Source organism: Arvicanthis niloticus, chromosome 5 (genome assembly GCF_011762505.2).
Source record: "Arvicanthis niloticus isolate mArvNil1 chromosome 5, mArvNil1.pat.X, whole genome shotgun sequence".
Classification (NCBI taxonomy): Eukaryota; Metazoa; Chordata; class Mammalia; order Rodentia; family Muridae; genus Arvicanthis; species Arvicanthis niloticus.
Window position 1 is genome coordinate 15,802,854 of NC_047662.1, and position 15,405 is coordinate 15,818,258.

Here is a 15,405-nt window from a genome sequence, read left to right on the forward strand (position 1 = left end):
AAGGAGGGGGGCCTTCGCCAAAACCACTCGGTGTTGTTGGAGAGCCGGCGGGGGGTGACTCAAAGGTGGAGTGGCAGAAATTATTTACCCATTGGTATCAGATCCAGCAACTGAGGCTCAGAGGGATCTCAAACGACTTGCTCGGTATTTCCCAGCTGACTCCTCTTGAAAGCGTGGTGATTCTCACAGTGAGTGGCTCGACCCCCATTGGGGAGCAATCTCCGGGTACTTACAGGTCACGTCCCCCCTTCCTTGACTTCTGCCTGCGCCATCACTACATGTGGGCAGGGGAGTCGCAGGCGGAGGTGTGGGGGCTGCGGGCGCCCGGGAGCGCTCGGAGCATCCTTCTCCAGGCCTAGGGTACCACGACCCGGCTCGCCAGCTAGAGGGGCTCGGCTCTGCCCGCCCACCGCGGGGCGGGGCGCACGCTCGGAGCCTCCGGGACCGCGCGTGGCTGAAGCGTCGCGGGCTCCTGCGCGCTGTCTCCCCCGGCTCGGGAGCCCTATGCCCGCCGCGCCACCAGCCGCCGCCTGTAGTCTCCAGCCCCGCGGCGCTTGCCGCAGTCGCCGGCAGCGGATCACCCGCGAGCGCCCAGGTAGGGAGCGCGGGCGGGAGGCGGCCAGGCGAGCCGGCGCGGCCGAGAGGGCGGAGCGCCGCGCTGCGCTCCTCTGCCAGCCCTGTCTCCCCGGCCAGGTCTGGCCCGGCCCGGTCCGCGGCCTCCGGTACCCGGGATCCCGCGGTGCCTCAGGGAGAAAGGAGACCTGCTTTCCGCCGCTGAGCTGCGCTCCTGCTCTTGGGCCACCCCATTGCGACCCCCACGCGCGACAGCTCGTGATCTAGCGTACTCACACGCCCACCCTCCTTAGAGAGACTGCTCCGGCCGGAAGGCGGGAGTTCGCCTCCTGCTCCCACCTCCCCAGCTGTGCCTCTGGGCAGGAGCTCCACCTCCATTTTATGGCATCCCCGGTGGCTCTGTCCCATCCCAAGGCTCTCATCCAGCCCCAACCTAACTTTCATTGACTGGGCGCATCAGTACCCCTCCCCAAACTTCTTACCTGAGTACTCCAGGTGGCCCTGCCATAGGAGGCGCCCCTACAATCCCTCCCCGACCTCTTGTAATTGCTGTTGGGTGACCTAAGAACCCCCTTTTGCCACCTACTCCACTGAGGTGCAGTTTTTAACCCAGTTGCCTTTCTCTTCCTTTGGCTTCACCCTGTATCTGCATTCACTATATCCCGTCCTGGTCCTCAACCCCAGTCCCCATGGTTCCAGAGCCCGGCCCTGTCAACAGTAGCACCCCAGCCTGGGGCCCTGGGCCACCGCTTGCCCCAGGGGGCAGCGGTTGGGTGGCCGCCGCGCTGTGCGTGGTCATTGTGCTGACGGCAGCCGCCAATTCGCTGCTGATCGTGCTCATCTGTACGCAGCCCGCGCTGCGCAACACGTCTAATTTCTTCCTGGTGTCGCTCTTCACGTCGGATCTGATGGTGGGGTTGGTGGTGATGCCCCCAGCCATGCTGAACGCGCTGTATGGGCGCTGGGTGCTAGCTCGCGGCCTCTGTCTGCTTTGGACCGCCTTCGACGTGATGTGCTGCAGCGCCTCCATTCTCAACCTCTGCCTCATCAGCCTGGACCGCTACCTGCTCATCCTCTCGCCGCTGCGCTACAAGCTGCGCATGACAGCCCCGCGTGCCCTGACGCTCATCCTGGGTGCCTGGAGCCTCGCGGCGCTGGCCTCCTTCCTGCCCCTCTTGCTGGGTTGGCACGAACTGGGCAAAGCTCGAACACCTGCCCCCGGCCAATGCCGCCTATTGGCCAGCCTGCCTTATGTCCTCGTGGCGTCCAGCGTCACCTTTTTCCTGCCTTCGGGTGCCATCTGCTTCACCTACTGCAGGATCCTGCTGGCTGCCCGCAAACAGGCGGTGCAAGTGGCCTCGCTCACCACGGGCACCGCTGGTCAGGCCTTGGAAACCTTGCAGGTACCCGGGAGTGGGTTTGGGAGACCTGGCTTTCGGGATGAGGAGAAATAAACCACATTAGGAAACCACTGGGTGACTGCCTCATAGTAAGCGCTTGCTGCTAATCCTGCAAGGCCGGTGGTTATGCTTTTCTGATGAATTTCAGGCTCTGACTGTGGTGGGATGTGCGGACTGTGGTGAGCTGGGTATGGAGGAGGCCCCATCCTGTATCACATGTGGAAAACTTAGAAAGCATTCTCTCTCCCTCATTTTCACACTCTTTTCTCTGGGCCTGTTGGTCCTGCCTTCTAAATAAGCAAGCATGCCTTTGCTCTCCATCCCTAGCCTAAGCCACTGTTGCCTCTCACAAGGCAAAAGCCCAGACTCACTATGTAGCCGAGGGCGATCTCGAACTGGTGATCTTCCTGCTTCTGCCTCCCAAGTTGTTGGTACTATAGGTGTGCACCATCATGTCTGGCTTAAGGTCTTTGCGTTTGCTGTTCCCTCTGCCTCAGTGCTTCTGCCTGGAGCTGCTCTTGCTGACTTCCTTTCAGCCCATTCTTCCTAGGCTGACCCTGACTTCCGGGTCTGAAGGTCCATTGCCTCCCTGATGCTGTTGCCATGGCTGGCTCCCTGGCTTGGGGGCTGTGTGAGGCTAGGTCACTTTTGAACCCCCCCCCCAGTACGCATAGCTCAATAATTACCTGTGAATGGGGCAGGCCCCTTAGCTCAAGCAAGCACGGCTGCTCGTGACATACAGGTCACGCTGGGCTCCTGGCTGAGGTCCACCCTGGCCAGTGAGATGTATGCGCCCAAGGCTTGAGCTCCTGAGACTTAGGTCTCTAAACTAAGCCCCTGGCTTAGTTTAAGGTCCCAGCTACTCTCTGCAAGGACATCCCAAAGCCTCAGGTGAAGGAGGTTCATGGAGGTTGGTGGCCTTGGGGTCACTGAGCATCAAGGAACTTGGGTGAGGTGGAAAGATAGTAGCCTCCTGCAGCTGGGCTGCAATGCCATGAGGGAGACTTGATCTTCCAAGGTCCAGTCACCCAGGACAGCGGTGTCTGGAGTGGACAGGAGTCCTGGCTGCAGGCTTCTCTGTTCCCAGGCTGTCAGTGGTCCTGACACAGTCAGGATGGATGTGGGCCTTCCACACTCTTTCCTTAGAACTTTGGTATTTTCTTTTGGTTTTTCAAGGGTTCCTCCTCTGGCTGTCCTGAAACTTGTTCTGTAGAGCACACTGGCCTTGAACTCACAGAGATCTGCCTGCCTCTGCCTCCCGAGTGCTGGGACTAAAGGCCTGCTACCATCATCACCGCTGGTATTATCTTTTTTTTTTTTTTGTAAAGACTTCACTCTTGCTTGGTGATTTGCTCCTGTTTTTTATTGACTTTCCCATTTGTTGGCCTGAGGGTAAGGGGTGACTGCACTTGTGTGAATTTCTTGGCCTCAAAGCATGGTGGCTTCTCCCCAGGAACCCCCAAACTGAGTGACCTACAAGTCAGTGTTGGTGATGTAAACAGATAATATCTGAGTCTCCTGGTAGTCACATAACAAGCCAGGCATTCCACAAACACTCAGGACTCCAAGGCACTGGGTTCTGTCTCTTGGATTCTGTGCATGTGAGGGTGAGCATGCAAGTGTGAACACACACACACACACACACACACACACACACACAGAAAAACAATATTAAATCCACATGGAAGCTCCTGGGTTCTTGAAGCTATCGATCAACTGTGGCACAGGCCCTCCAGGGTCCACCACTGAGTTCCACCCTTGCTCTCGGAGATTTTGTAAAGGAAAGAGAATGGCCTGGGGGTGAGGGTGGGGTATCTCTCCTCCCCCTATCTTTTTACTTCCACAAATGTGTTCAGAAAGAAAAGTTCCTATCTCTTCCAGAAAAGAAAAGCCAGTAACCCCTGCCACCGGCAATCACAGGAAACACAGGACAGGGATGTCAGAGGGGCCCAGCAATGTCACTGAAGAACTTTCGTCTGTTATGCCCGGAACCTGAGGCTAGCTTTCTCATTGTGAGTTAGGAGAGGGTTATTAAGAACAAAGAACATGTTCTCTCTTGCCGGAGGACAGCTTGCAGCTCACATTCTATGTTAGTATTTAAAAATTATTATTATTATTATTATTATTATTATTATTATTATTATTATTGTTGTTGTTTGGGGAAGGGTTTCAAGACAGGGTTTCTCTGTGCCCTGGCTGTCCTGGAACTCAGTCTGTAGACCAGGCTGGCCTTGAACTCACAGAGATTCACTTGCTCTTCCTCCTCCTCCTCCTCTTCCTCCTCTTCTTCTTCTTCTTATATTATCATCATCATCATCATCATCATCATCATCATCACTATGTTCGTGTGTGTTTGTGAGTGTGCACATGTGTGTGCCATAGTAGGACAGAAGTCAAGGTTCAGGAGTCTGTTCTCTTCTCCCACCATGTGGGAGCTAGAGGTCTAGTCAGGCACTATGCAGGGCCTTCACCTTCTACACCTTCCCACTGGCTCTGTGAGTTTTTAAAATGTTCACCTGCATCTGAACGCCCATCCTCGAGGACACTCTGTACCAGAGATCAAGGATGTTAGAAGCTGGGCTGTCCGGAGCCCTGGTCTCAGCAGGACCCCGACGCAGATGTTCTTTTGGTGAAGTAAATCAGCTGGTACCAGGATGGCACTTGGAGACCTCAGGGCCTGCGCAGGAGCCTCCTCCCACAGCCATAGCATTGACTCGAGCACACTGTGTCCAGCACCAAGCGTTGTCTCCAAAACCCCTGCCGAGTGAGCAACACACTCTCTCTCTCTCAGCCTTGCTTGATGATAGGTAAACTGAGGCTCAGAGAGAGCAGGTGTGGCTAAGCGACGCTTGCTCAGTGACATTTATCATGCACGCCCCCTATTGGCTGCTTCTCGGGTCCCCAAGCATTGATCTGCAGCCCAGTCTGCACCCAGGGGCTCTGACCTGACTCTCTCTCGCTCTTTCCCAGCATTCTCTCTGTAGTGGTTTTGTTTTGTCTCACGCCTGGAAGTGCTGCTTAGGTGCTGCTAGGCCAAGCCCTGCCCAACCAAATATAGATGGAACTCTGATCTTTCCAGACTCCAGACTTGGCCCTCAGGGTCTTCTCCATGTCAGTGAACGGTGACCTCCTTTTTCTGGTCTCACAGGCCAGGAGCTCTGGAGGCAGCCTGGATGCTTACACTAGGTACCCAGTCCTGTCTTCTCTACCTGTGACACATATCCAGGCAGGGTACCACTGCATCCTGGGCTGAGTCCTGTTATGGATGCCTGGGTTATTATAGTAACCTTCTAACTGACAGGTCCCCATCAGTTAGAGCTGTGCTCTGTTGGCCTTACAGCTCTCGTCCTGAGACTCCGTGATCCACATCTACGTTACCCACCTTTCCCTCGGGTGCTCTTCCTTTCCGCCACACTGGCCTCCTGGCTATTCCTTGAGCATCAAGCACTTTCCTGTCTCAGGACCTTTGCACCAGCTGTCCCCTCTTTCCTTCCCACATAGTCCTTCCTCAACTTCTGTCCCACCTTCTGGTTTCTGTTTTTAGGCTTCTGTGTAGGAAGTGCTACCCTCCCAGGCTAGGTCCCAGGCTAGTACATCCCTCCAGGCCTGCTGCTTCCAGTGGACGGATGATTGGCTGATGGACCTTCTTGGGTAGGAATCGGGCTTTAAGAGGGCAAGAGCTTGTCATGTTTGCTGTCCTAGTACCAGCATCCAGAGCCATATGGCGCCTCTCCCAGCCTCCCAGCCTGCGTTTGTGGTGGGAAGGAAATGGACACAGAGCTTCGGAGAGCTGTGTCCCACGCGGGTGCTTACTGTCCCTCCCTGTGGGCTCACTCATATATGGAATGGCTCGGGTCCTAAGCTTTTCACAACATGAATTTGTTAGCCCAATCAGTGACATGCATTGAGAACCTACTGTGTGTAGGAGCTACCTACTGTGTGCAGAAGCTTTTTTTTTTTTTTTTTTTTAAACCTATGGAGAGGTCCTGCCCTGCTTAAATTTATACCAGTTGTTACACCCCCAAAGTCATGTTCTGTGTATAGCTGAAGGCCAAGACAGAGAAGGCACAGTGGACCCTGAAGCCAAAGTTTGGAAGACATCCCTTCTGTCCCCAAAGTCATCCTACCTTGGCAACAAGATGATCCACCTGGTTCTCAAGCTAGAGGTGTGTCTATTCCATACCTCTCTCCTCTCCCGCCACTGACTGAACACCTGCTGGAAAGCCTGTTCATTTTGTTTGTTTGTTTGTTTTTGTTTTTTGTTTTTCGAGACAGGGTTTCTCTGTATAGCCCTGGCTGTCCTGGAACTCACTCTGTAGACCAGGCTGGCCTCAAACTCAGAAATCTGCCTGCCTCTGCCTCCCAAGTGCTGGGATTAAGGGCGTGCGCCACCACCGCCCGGCAAGCCTGTTCTTATCTCTCCCCTTGCCCCCATTTTTTCGGGAGGCAGGAGGTTGAGACAGAGTCTCTCTATGTAGTCCTGGGGGCCTGGAACTCACAGAGATCCACTTGCCTCTGCCTTCCAAGTGCTGGGATCATAAGAGTGTGCCACCACTGCCTGGACTTGTTCTCTTTTAACAACCATATTTTATTTTTAATTGTGTACCTGTGCACACATGCACATGCTTGTGAGTGCAGATGTCTTCAGAGGCCAGAGGTGTTCAGTCCCCTGGGTCTGGAGTGGAGCAGTTGGGAGTTACTAGATGTGGGTGCTTGGAACTGAACTGCAGTCCTTGGCAAGAGCAGAGCATGCTCTAGACTGCTGAACCGTCCATCCAGCCCAGAGCCTGTTCTCTTGGCTGCTGAAGCATCAGACCCTCCACTACCTGCCTTTCAAAGCCGCTTGTGGCCTTGTTTCCTGAGTGCCTGCCTTTGGGGGCTTGTGTGTGCCATGGCAAGCCTGTCCTCTTAGGTTTTGTTTCTGTTTCTCTTGAGCTGGTCTATCCAGAGAGGCAGCTCCCCAGGCATGGTGGTACACACCTTTAATTCCAGCACTCAACCTCGGGAGGCAGAGACAGGTCAATCTGTGAGTTTAAGGCCACCCTGATTTATGTAGTGAGTTCCAGGCCACCCAGCGCTACATAGTGAGATCCTGTTTCAAACGAATGGACAGACAGCCTGGAGCCGGAGACGGTCTCAGAGCTCAGATCCACAGTAATGGTGCGGACAGATACAGAGAAGGCTGCATGGGGCCTCTTCCCTTCTGGGATCCGCCTCTTTCCTCTCCTCTTCCTTTGCCAGTGCAGCCTCTAGCTCCCTGCAGGAGGAAGGGAGGCGGGAACAGGCCCCCAGTCCCTGGCATGAGCAATGTAGGAGCTGGCCAGCACGACATCTCTCTGCTGATCCACATATGCCTCTGTGTGAAACTGGGCTCTAAAAAAAAACCCTGCTGCTGGCGCAGTGGTTCCCACCAGGTCTTGCTAGCATTCCTAGGGGCTGTGAGATAGGAGTTATGCTTAGACCTGGGAGAGCAGGGAGATTTAATCAGGCAAAGGTATCTCTGCGGGAGGATGCCAAGCCAGGGTGTTGTGGGAAGGGAGGAGAAAAAAACAACAGAGGCGTGGAAGTGTATGTTTGTTATTTCAGCAGGGGAGAAAGGCTGAGGCAGGAGGATTGCTGTGAGCTTGAGGCCATATGAGGCCAGCATGACTGACTTAGGGTGTTCCAGGAAATCGAGGATGACAGTGAGGCCCTGTCTACACATACACGCGCGCGCACACACACACACACACACACACACACACACACACACACGCATGCACACGCACATGTGCGCGCGCGCACACACACACACACACACACACAGGGAGGGAGATAGATTAATAGACGAGGGGGTGGGAGTGGGGGGTTATCCATTCTTGGGTGATCCCACAGAGTCCAGATCATTGTTGGGCAGTATCAGGCTGCAGTGTGAACGCAGCCTTACAGAGAGAGACAGGAAGGTGAGCCAGGACTTCCTCCTCTATCCCCTCCCCCTCCCTTTGGGTGATCCTCTCCCCACCGGCTCCCTCCTGTCTCCCCTGATCTCCCCATCCTCTACCTCCTCCTATCTTCCTCCCACCCCAGCCCTTCCCTCCTAACTGCATATCTGTTTCAGTGACAAGTCTTCCCTCCACCTCCGTCCTTGCTCCTCAGAGGAGGAGGTGACAGTCACAGAAATACCTGCTGGGGGAGGCGGCTGCAGAGTAGCTGTGCTGAGCTGGGGACCTGGCTTAGAAATACAACATCTCCTCCTTCAAGTCCTGCCTGCTCCCACCACAGCTGAATGGCCTTGGGGAAGTCATTTTGCCTCTACCTGTTATCTCAGGGCTAAAGGTGACTCTCCATGAGTCGGGGAGGTGGCTCTGGCACAGAGTAGGTGCTCAACAGTGTTGGTGGTAGAATAAATAGATGGCTCTGGGGACCTCTGTCTTCCAGTCTTTTCTGGTGTCACCAACAGCACCATGATTGTTAAGTAGGTGAGAACTCTGGGATGCTTACAATGTAAGTAATGACAGCTAGCCTACAGAGCACTCACAGTGTCGGAGCTGTTCCAACAGGTTTGTGTTGCTTTGTTTCCTAGCGTAGGCCTGTGAGATGGATGCTAGGAAATGTGTCCCCTCTACCTCCAGAGAGAGTTTCCTCTGTGTGTCTTTGACTGTGCTGGAACTCACTCTGTAGACCAGGCTGGCCTCAAACTCAGAGATCCTCCTGCCTCTGCCTCCTAAGCACTGGGATTCAAGGCATGTTTTTTGTTTGTTTGTTTGTTTGTTTGTTTTACAGAAGAGACAGGAGAGGCCCAGTAGCTTGCCCAATGCCAGTCGGCTGTTAGAAGCCAGCCAGGGTGTGAAACCCTGTGGTCTGGCTCAAGTCCATCTTGCCAACCCTCATCTGTGACGGGATGACTAGTGACTTGTTTTTCGTGTTTATTTTAATTAAAATTTTAGACTCATTTACTTATTTATTTTATATCTTTAAGCATTTTGTGTGCACGAGTGTTCTGTCCACCTGAATGTACGTACATCACATGTGTCGTAATACCCACAGACATCAGAAGAGGGCATGGGACCTCCTGGAACTGGAATTATGGATGGTTGTGAGTTGCCATGTGGGTGCTGGGAATTGAACCCAGGTCTTCTCCAAGAGCAACAAGTGCTCTTAAGCACTGAGCCATCTCTCTAGCCCCTTATTTTAATTTTTAAATGTCTTCCTATTGGTGCTTGCTTGTCTGTATGTGCACCATATGTCTGCAGTGCTCACAAGAGACACTCTCGCCCACTAATGGTGCATTCTTGATGTCATTCCATGTGCTGTGTCAGGTCCTCAAGAATCTGTGTTTTTCGTGCTGTTTACACAATGGAGGCACGCTGTCTGTGCTATCTGTCCAGCTGCCACGCTCACTCTGTGACACATCCCCCTCCATCCGACACGCCCCTTATTCATTTATTTACTTTTTTTTAAAGGATGTATTTATATGTTTTGGTATTTTCCTTGCATGCACGCCTGTGCACCACGTGCATACCTGGTGCCTGCAGAGGCCTGAAGAGGGTCATGGATCCCCTGGAACTTGAGCTATTGATAGATCTGGGTGCTGGGAACTGAACCCAGGTCCTCTGCAAGAGCAGCAAGTGCCCTTAAACACCGGGTCCCTGTCTGAAGATGAATGAATGAACAAATGAATGAACAAATGAATGAGTGAATGAATGAATGAATACTAGGGGTGAGGATGTGGCTTAGTTGGTAGATGTGCAATAATTTTTTTTTAAATTGACAGTTGATGCATCCATACAATACACAAGATCTTTCTAGATAGGGTGTTTGTCTATTTATTTATTTTTGAGACAGGGTCTCATGTAGACTAGGCTGGCATCAAACTTATGTAGCAGAGGATAGTCTTGAGTTCCTAATCCTCGTGTCTTCACCTTCTGAGTGCTAGATTACAGACGTGCCCCATCATACCTGGTTTATGTACTGCTGGGAATGGAACCCAGAGTTCCCTATACGCCAGGCAAGCACTGTGCCAACTGAGGTACATCCCCAGCCCCAGCTATATTAACATTTTGATTATATTTATTTATTCACTGTGTGTTTATTTGGTTTTGTGTGTGTGTGTGTTTGTGTGTGCACGCGCACACGTGTGCCTGCATGTGCCACAGCATGTCTGTGAAGGTCAGAGGACAACTTGTGACAGTCAGCTGTTTTTTGGTTTTGTTTTTGTTTTTTGGGGGGAGGGGTTTAAGACAGGGTCTCTCTCTCTCTCTATAGCTCTGTCTATTCTGGAGTTCTTACTCCATAGACCAGGCTGACCTTGAACTCACAGAAATCTGCCTGCCTCTGTCTCCCAAGTGCTAGGATTAAAAGTGTGTGTCACTATTCCCAGCTCAGTTCTGTCTTTTCCACCAGGAACTGAAGTCATGTTAGGTACCTTTACCTACTGGGCCATCTCTTTGGTTCCAGTTCATTAAAAAGAAAAAAAAATCTGTGCTGTATTTTGCAGTGGGACTGTGTGTGGTTTATTTGACCACTCTTTCTTGGGTGGGGCCGGAGGCAGGGGGCAGCTGTTGGCTGTGGCACTAAGTCTTGTCTATGCCATGATGAACAGGAGTGTCCAGGAACAGAGGGTGGCTTGTCATCCAGGGCAACCTGTCAGCGCCCATTCTAGCCAGCAACTCCACATGGACACCATCACAAACATTTGCTTCCTGCACAGATCAAAAAGAAACGCTTCTGCTTTGTGGAGCATGATGGGAAAACCATAATTGCAAACTGTGCAGAGACTCTGTGGGCTGCACAGATAAGCCGCACTTCTGCCGTGGGTGGTCTTCCACAAGTACAACTAGTCCTTGAATTGCTGAGGTCTTGGAAGGTGATGGGACTTACTGTACTGTGTGTCTGTCTGTAGAGAATGTCATCTACCTATCACCCATCTATCTCCTATCAATCTACTTATCATCTATCTATCAATCACCTATTTATCATCTGTCAGCCTGCGTATGCATGTACGTATGTATCTATCATCTATCTATCTATCTATCTATCTATCTATCTATATGTCATCTGTCTATCTATCATCTATCTATCTATCTATCTATCTATCTATCTATCTATCTGTCATCTGTCTGCCTGCCTATCTATCATCTATTTATCATCTGTCAGCCTGCCTATCTATCTATCTATCTATCTATCATCTATCTATCTATCTATTTATCTATCTATCTATCTATCTATCTATAATTTATCTATTTATCATCTGTCAGCCTGCCTGTGTTTCTATCTATCTATCTATCTATCTATCTATCTATCTATCTATCTATCTATCTATAATTTATCTATTTATCATCTGTCAGCCTGCCTGTGTTTCTATCTATCTATCTATCTATCTATCTATCTATCGATCTATCATCTATCTATCTATAATTTATCTATTTATCATCTGTCAGCCTGCCTGTGTTTCTATCTATCTATCTATCTATCTATCTATCTATCTATCTATCTATCATCTATCTATCTATCTATCTATCTATCTATCTATCTATCTATCTTCTATAATTTATCTATTTATCATCTGTCTGTCTGCCTGCCTACTTGTCTACCTACCTATCATCTATCTAGCTACCTATCTACTACCTATTTACCTTTTTCTCTTTTTATTTTTTATTGTTCGTTGTTTGTTTCTCCGAGACAGGTTTCCTCTGTGTAGCTTTGGCTGTCCTGGAACTCGTTCTGTAGATCAGGCTGGCTTTGAACTTAAAGAGATCTGACTACCTCTGCCTCCCGAATGTTGGGATTAAAGGCGTGTGCCACCACCACCCAGCTTCCATCCATCTACTTTTGAGACTGAGTCTCTGAGAGCTTAGGCCAGTCTCAAGTCATTTCGTAGCTGAGGGCAGCCTTAAACTTCTGAGCTTGTTTGGGTTCCAGGCACATACCCCTATACCTAGTTTGTGAGGTAGGAGAAGTGGAACCCAGGGCATCACGTGTGCTAGGCAAGTCCTCTTTTAACGGAGCCACACCTGACTCTTCATGTACTGAGTATTGTCATTATAGGAGGGTCTCTTGGAGCTGTCTTCTTCTGTACCTGAACTACCTCAAACTTGCGAAACGTTACACAGACAAGGTGCAGTGTGGGGCCAGGATCAGGGCTCCAGAGAGGTCCCCGCTGGAGCCTCAGCTTGAGAATCATTACACAAGGATCTTTGGGCAGTGCCAGTGCTGTGCTGTTCTTAGCACTGATGTCAGCCTTGGTCTGTAGCCAGTTCAGTATGGAACTGGAGTTAGGCCTAGTGCTTGAGCTGGGAGTCAGTCAAGGATCAGGGCTCAGTAAACTGCTGGTATGCTGGGACTCCATCTAGTATTAGGGTAGAGGTTCAGTCTGTGACTAAGATCAGCCAACTTATGTGGCTTTCCTTTCCACAGGTGCCCAGGACACCACGCCCGGGGATGGAGTCTGCTGACAGTAGGCGTCTGGCCACCAAGCATAGCAGGAAGGCTTTGAAGGCCAGCCTGACCCTGGGCATCCTGCTGGGCATGTTCTTTGTCACCTGGCTGCCCTTCTTTGTGGCCAACATAGCTCAGGTAAAACAATGACAGTGAAGGTGGAATGAGTCTAGGCCTGGCCGGAGAGACGCCATGCCTCACTGGGCAAGGGTGGGAGGAAGGAGGATGACTCATCTGTGGTACCTGTGTCTGTGTGTCTTTCCTATCCCTGCTGGGTGGGGTAGCCTGGGTCCCTGCCTGGGACAAGGTGTGATGAGTCTTATCTCCACAGGCCGTGTGTGACTGCATCTCCCCAGGCCTCTTTGACGTCCTCACATGGCTGGGCTACTGCAATAGCACCATGAATCCTATCATCTATCCGCTCTTCATGCGGGACTTCAAGAGGGCCCTGGGCAGGTTCCTGCCATGCGTCCACTGTCCCCCGGAGCACCGGGCCAGCCCCGCCTCCCCTTCCATGTGGACTTCTCACAGCGGTGCCAGACCAGGCCTCAGCCTGCAGCAGGTGCTGCCTCTGCCTCTGCCACCAAACTCAGATTCAGACTCAGCTTCAGGGGGCACCTCAGGCCTGCAGCTCACAGCCCAGCTTCTGCTGCCCGGAGAAGCCACCCGGGACCCCCCGCCACCCACCAGGGCCACCACTGTGGTCAACTTCTTCGTCACAGACTCTGTGGAGCCTGAGATACAGCAGCATCCACTCAGTTCCCCCATGAACTGACTAGGTCAAGAGCTGGCCGGCGGAGAGGGCCACATTCCCAGAGAGCTCAGCCCACTCTCCCTAAGAGTGGGAGGTGGTATGTCTCCTAAGACTGTGCTGAGCGTCATGAGGTATCCGCAGCTAGCCCCCATCTTCTGCTGCAGGCTCCTTGACAGGAGGGGTGACCAGAAACACCTCTGTAGGGTACTCTGGTGTGATGTTGCTTGCGGTTTGTATAGTGTGTCTGGGGGTCTCAGAGCTGGGCCATGTGGTTCAGGCCAGCAGAAAAACAATCCATCCTCAGCCCTTTCTCTCACGGTGGGTGGGAAGAATGTATCCATCTAGACACCCCAGTTCCTGACTGGCCCAATCCTGTTATTCAAAGTCAATCCTGTTATTCCAAGTGCCATCTATGGGCTATTGGGGTTCTCATATTCAAAGTGCCCACCCCTCTGCAGGTGTGGTGAATCAACCTTGTACATTTCCCAAGTATACATTTGATGAACTTTCAGACCTGCCAACCCCTAGGCTGGGGGTTGCAACGCTAAAGAGCACCTTAGGCTGGAGGCCGGGCACCCAGAAATACGACCCTGTCCTCAGCTGTATACCGCATTTCTGGGGCTTGGCATGGGTCTCAAGGGAGAATAGGAGTGATATTACCTTGTAAGACAATGTGAATGGTATGTCCAGCACCTGTGAGGGGTCATTGGGTGGTAAATTCTGTTGCTTTAACCCTTGGTCAGCCAGGTTCTAGCTCTGGTGGAAGGCCAGCAAGTGTCCCTCCATCCTTCCCCCAGCCTTCTCATCTTCCCTCCCTCCCTCCCTCCCTCTCTCCCTCCCTCCCATCTTTCCCCTTTTCCTCTTGTTTTGGTTTGTTCTAGACTCTCAAGTAACTCATACTTCCCCATGTGGCCAAGGATGACCCTGAACTTGTAATCTTCTTGCCTCTACCTTCCAGATACTGGGGTCACAGGGATGCGCCACACACCAGGTTATGTGGTGCTGGGGGTGGAACTCAGGGCTTCATGCATTCTGGGAAAGCACTCTGCCAATGGAGCTGTGTTCCCAGGGCCTCCCAGGTCAGCCTCACACATACTAGGCAAGCGCTCTCCACTGGGCCACATCTCAGTCTTATTGTCTGTTCCAGCCAGATTGGGCTCCCAGCCTTCTTGCTTTCTTGGGTGGAGACCGTACCACTCAGGGACTCTTTCCAGTCCCATCCTGTCCTTCTGCCTCTAGAGGCCCAGGGGATGGTGACAGATTTTGTGCAACCTTAAGTGTGGGTTTCCTCCACACCAGCTTCCCCGAGAGGAAGCAGCTGATGGAGGCACAACAACCCCTCATCCTGCCTGCCCCGTTTGGTCCTCCCTAGGGTCACTGAAAGAAAGGACAGCTGCTTGGGTGGGCAGGGTACAGCTGAAGAGGGATGAACGCCCCTGGCTTGGGGGTGGAGCCACAGACAGGCGGGTGGGCTCTGGTCTGGCATGGGGCTTGCATTTGTGGGTAAGGGCAGGGGACTCTTGGCTCCATGCGTGGCCACACTGAATTCTTCTTCAGCGTCAGGTCTTTCTTTGAGTACCATCAACCCAGGCTCCCTGGCTCTCTCAGTGTGGCCAGGAGCTCTCCTTGGTGCTGACCATGCTCAACTGGGCTCTGGTAGCAGGGCTCTGGTGCTTCCGGCTTTCTCCACCACTAGGCCTGCCTGAGGGACTCAATAAACACAAGCTGAAGGAAGTGGATGTGTGGTAGACTGTCGCCTATTGAATCCCCGGGTGCTTGGAAAGCAGCTGCGTAAAGGTCTCCCCCACAAGTGTCCTGGGCTCCGACTCTGTGCCTAGCATGCTCTGTGATACCCCCATCCCCCACAATGAATCGCTGTCACTTTTTCCATGGGGACACAGCAGTTTATACTAAAGGTGGCATGAAGTGACATAGATGTTTGTAAAATGGATAAGTGACACAGGGCGCAGGGACATCGAGTTTCTGAATTACTGCGACACCCACAGCCTTCTATGGGTCTTATTTCTGCACATGCACAACGGGAGCAGGCTACTTCTGTCCCTGCCACCTAGAGGAGGTAGGAGGAACAGAGAGAATGCAGTCACAAGGTCTTAGAGCTCAGGTGAGAAGTCCCAAGGCTGGACTTATAGTGGTTCCATCTGTGATCATCTGTGCGGTCTTCAATGGATTTCCTAATTACACAGAGACCCTGTTTCCCCAGCATAAAATGAAGCCATGAAGGTCAAGAGAAGAACCCAAGGG

General features: G+C 52.2%; 1 protein-coding gene across 1 annotated transcript; it reads left to right on the plus strand.

Annotated features, from left to right (window-relative positions):
• Positions 1-589: 589 nt before the first annotated feature.
• Positions 590-13,932, plus strand: Htr6 (5-hydroxytryptamine receptor 6). Its single transcript, XM_076933508.1, has 3 exons — positions 590-1,976; positions 12,369-12,527; positions 12,721-13,932. The coding sequence occupies exons 1-3, from the start codon at positions 1,263-1,265 to the stop codon at positions 13,162-13,164; spliced, it is 1,317 nt and encodes a 438-aa protein (XP_076789623.1). The 5' UTR covers positions 590-1,262; the 3' UTR covers positions 13,165-13,932.
• Positions 13,933-15,405: the final 1,473 nt, after the last annotated feature.

Coding starts and splice junctions, on each gene's coding strand:
- Htr6 (XM_076933508.1), top strand. CDS start 1,263: ATGGTTCCAGAGCCCGGCCCTGTCAACAGTAGCACCCCAGCCTGGGGC. Junction 1,977..12,368: donor AGGCCTTGGAAACCTTGCAG/GTACCCGGGAGT, acceptor TCCTTTCCACAG/GTGCCCAGGACACCACGCCC. Junction 12,528..12,720: donor TTGTGGCCAACATAGCTCAG/GTAAAACAATGA, acceptor TTATCTCCACAG/GCCGTGTGTGACTGCATCTC.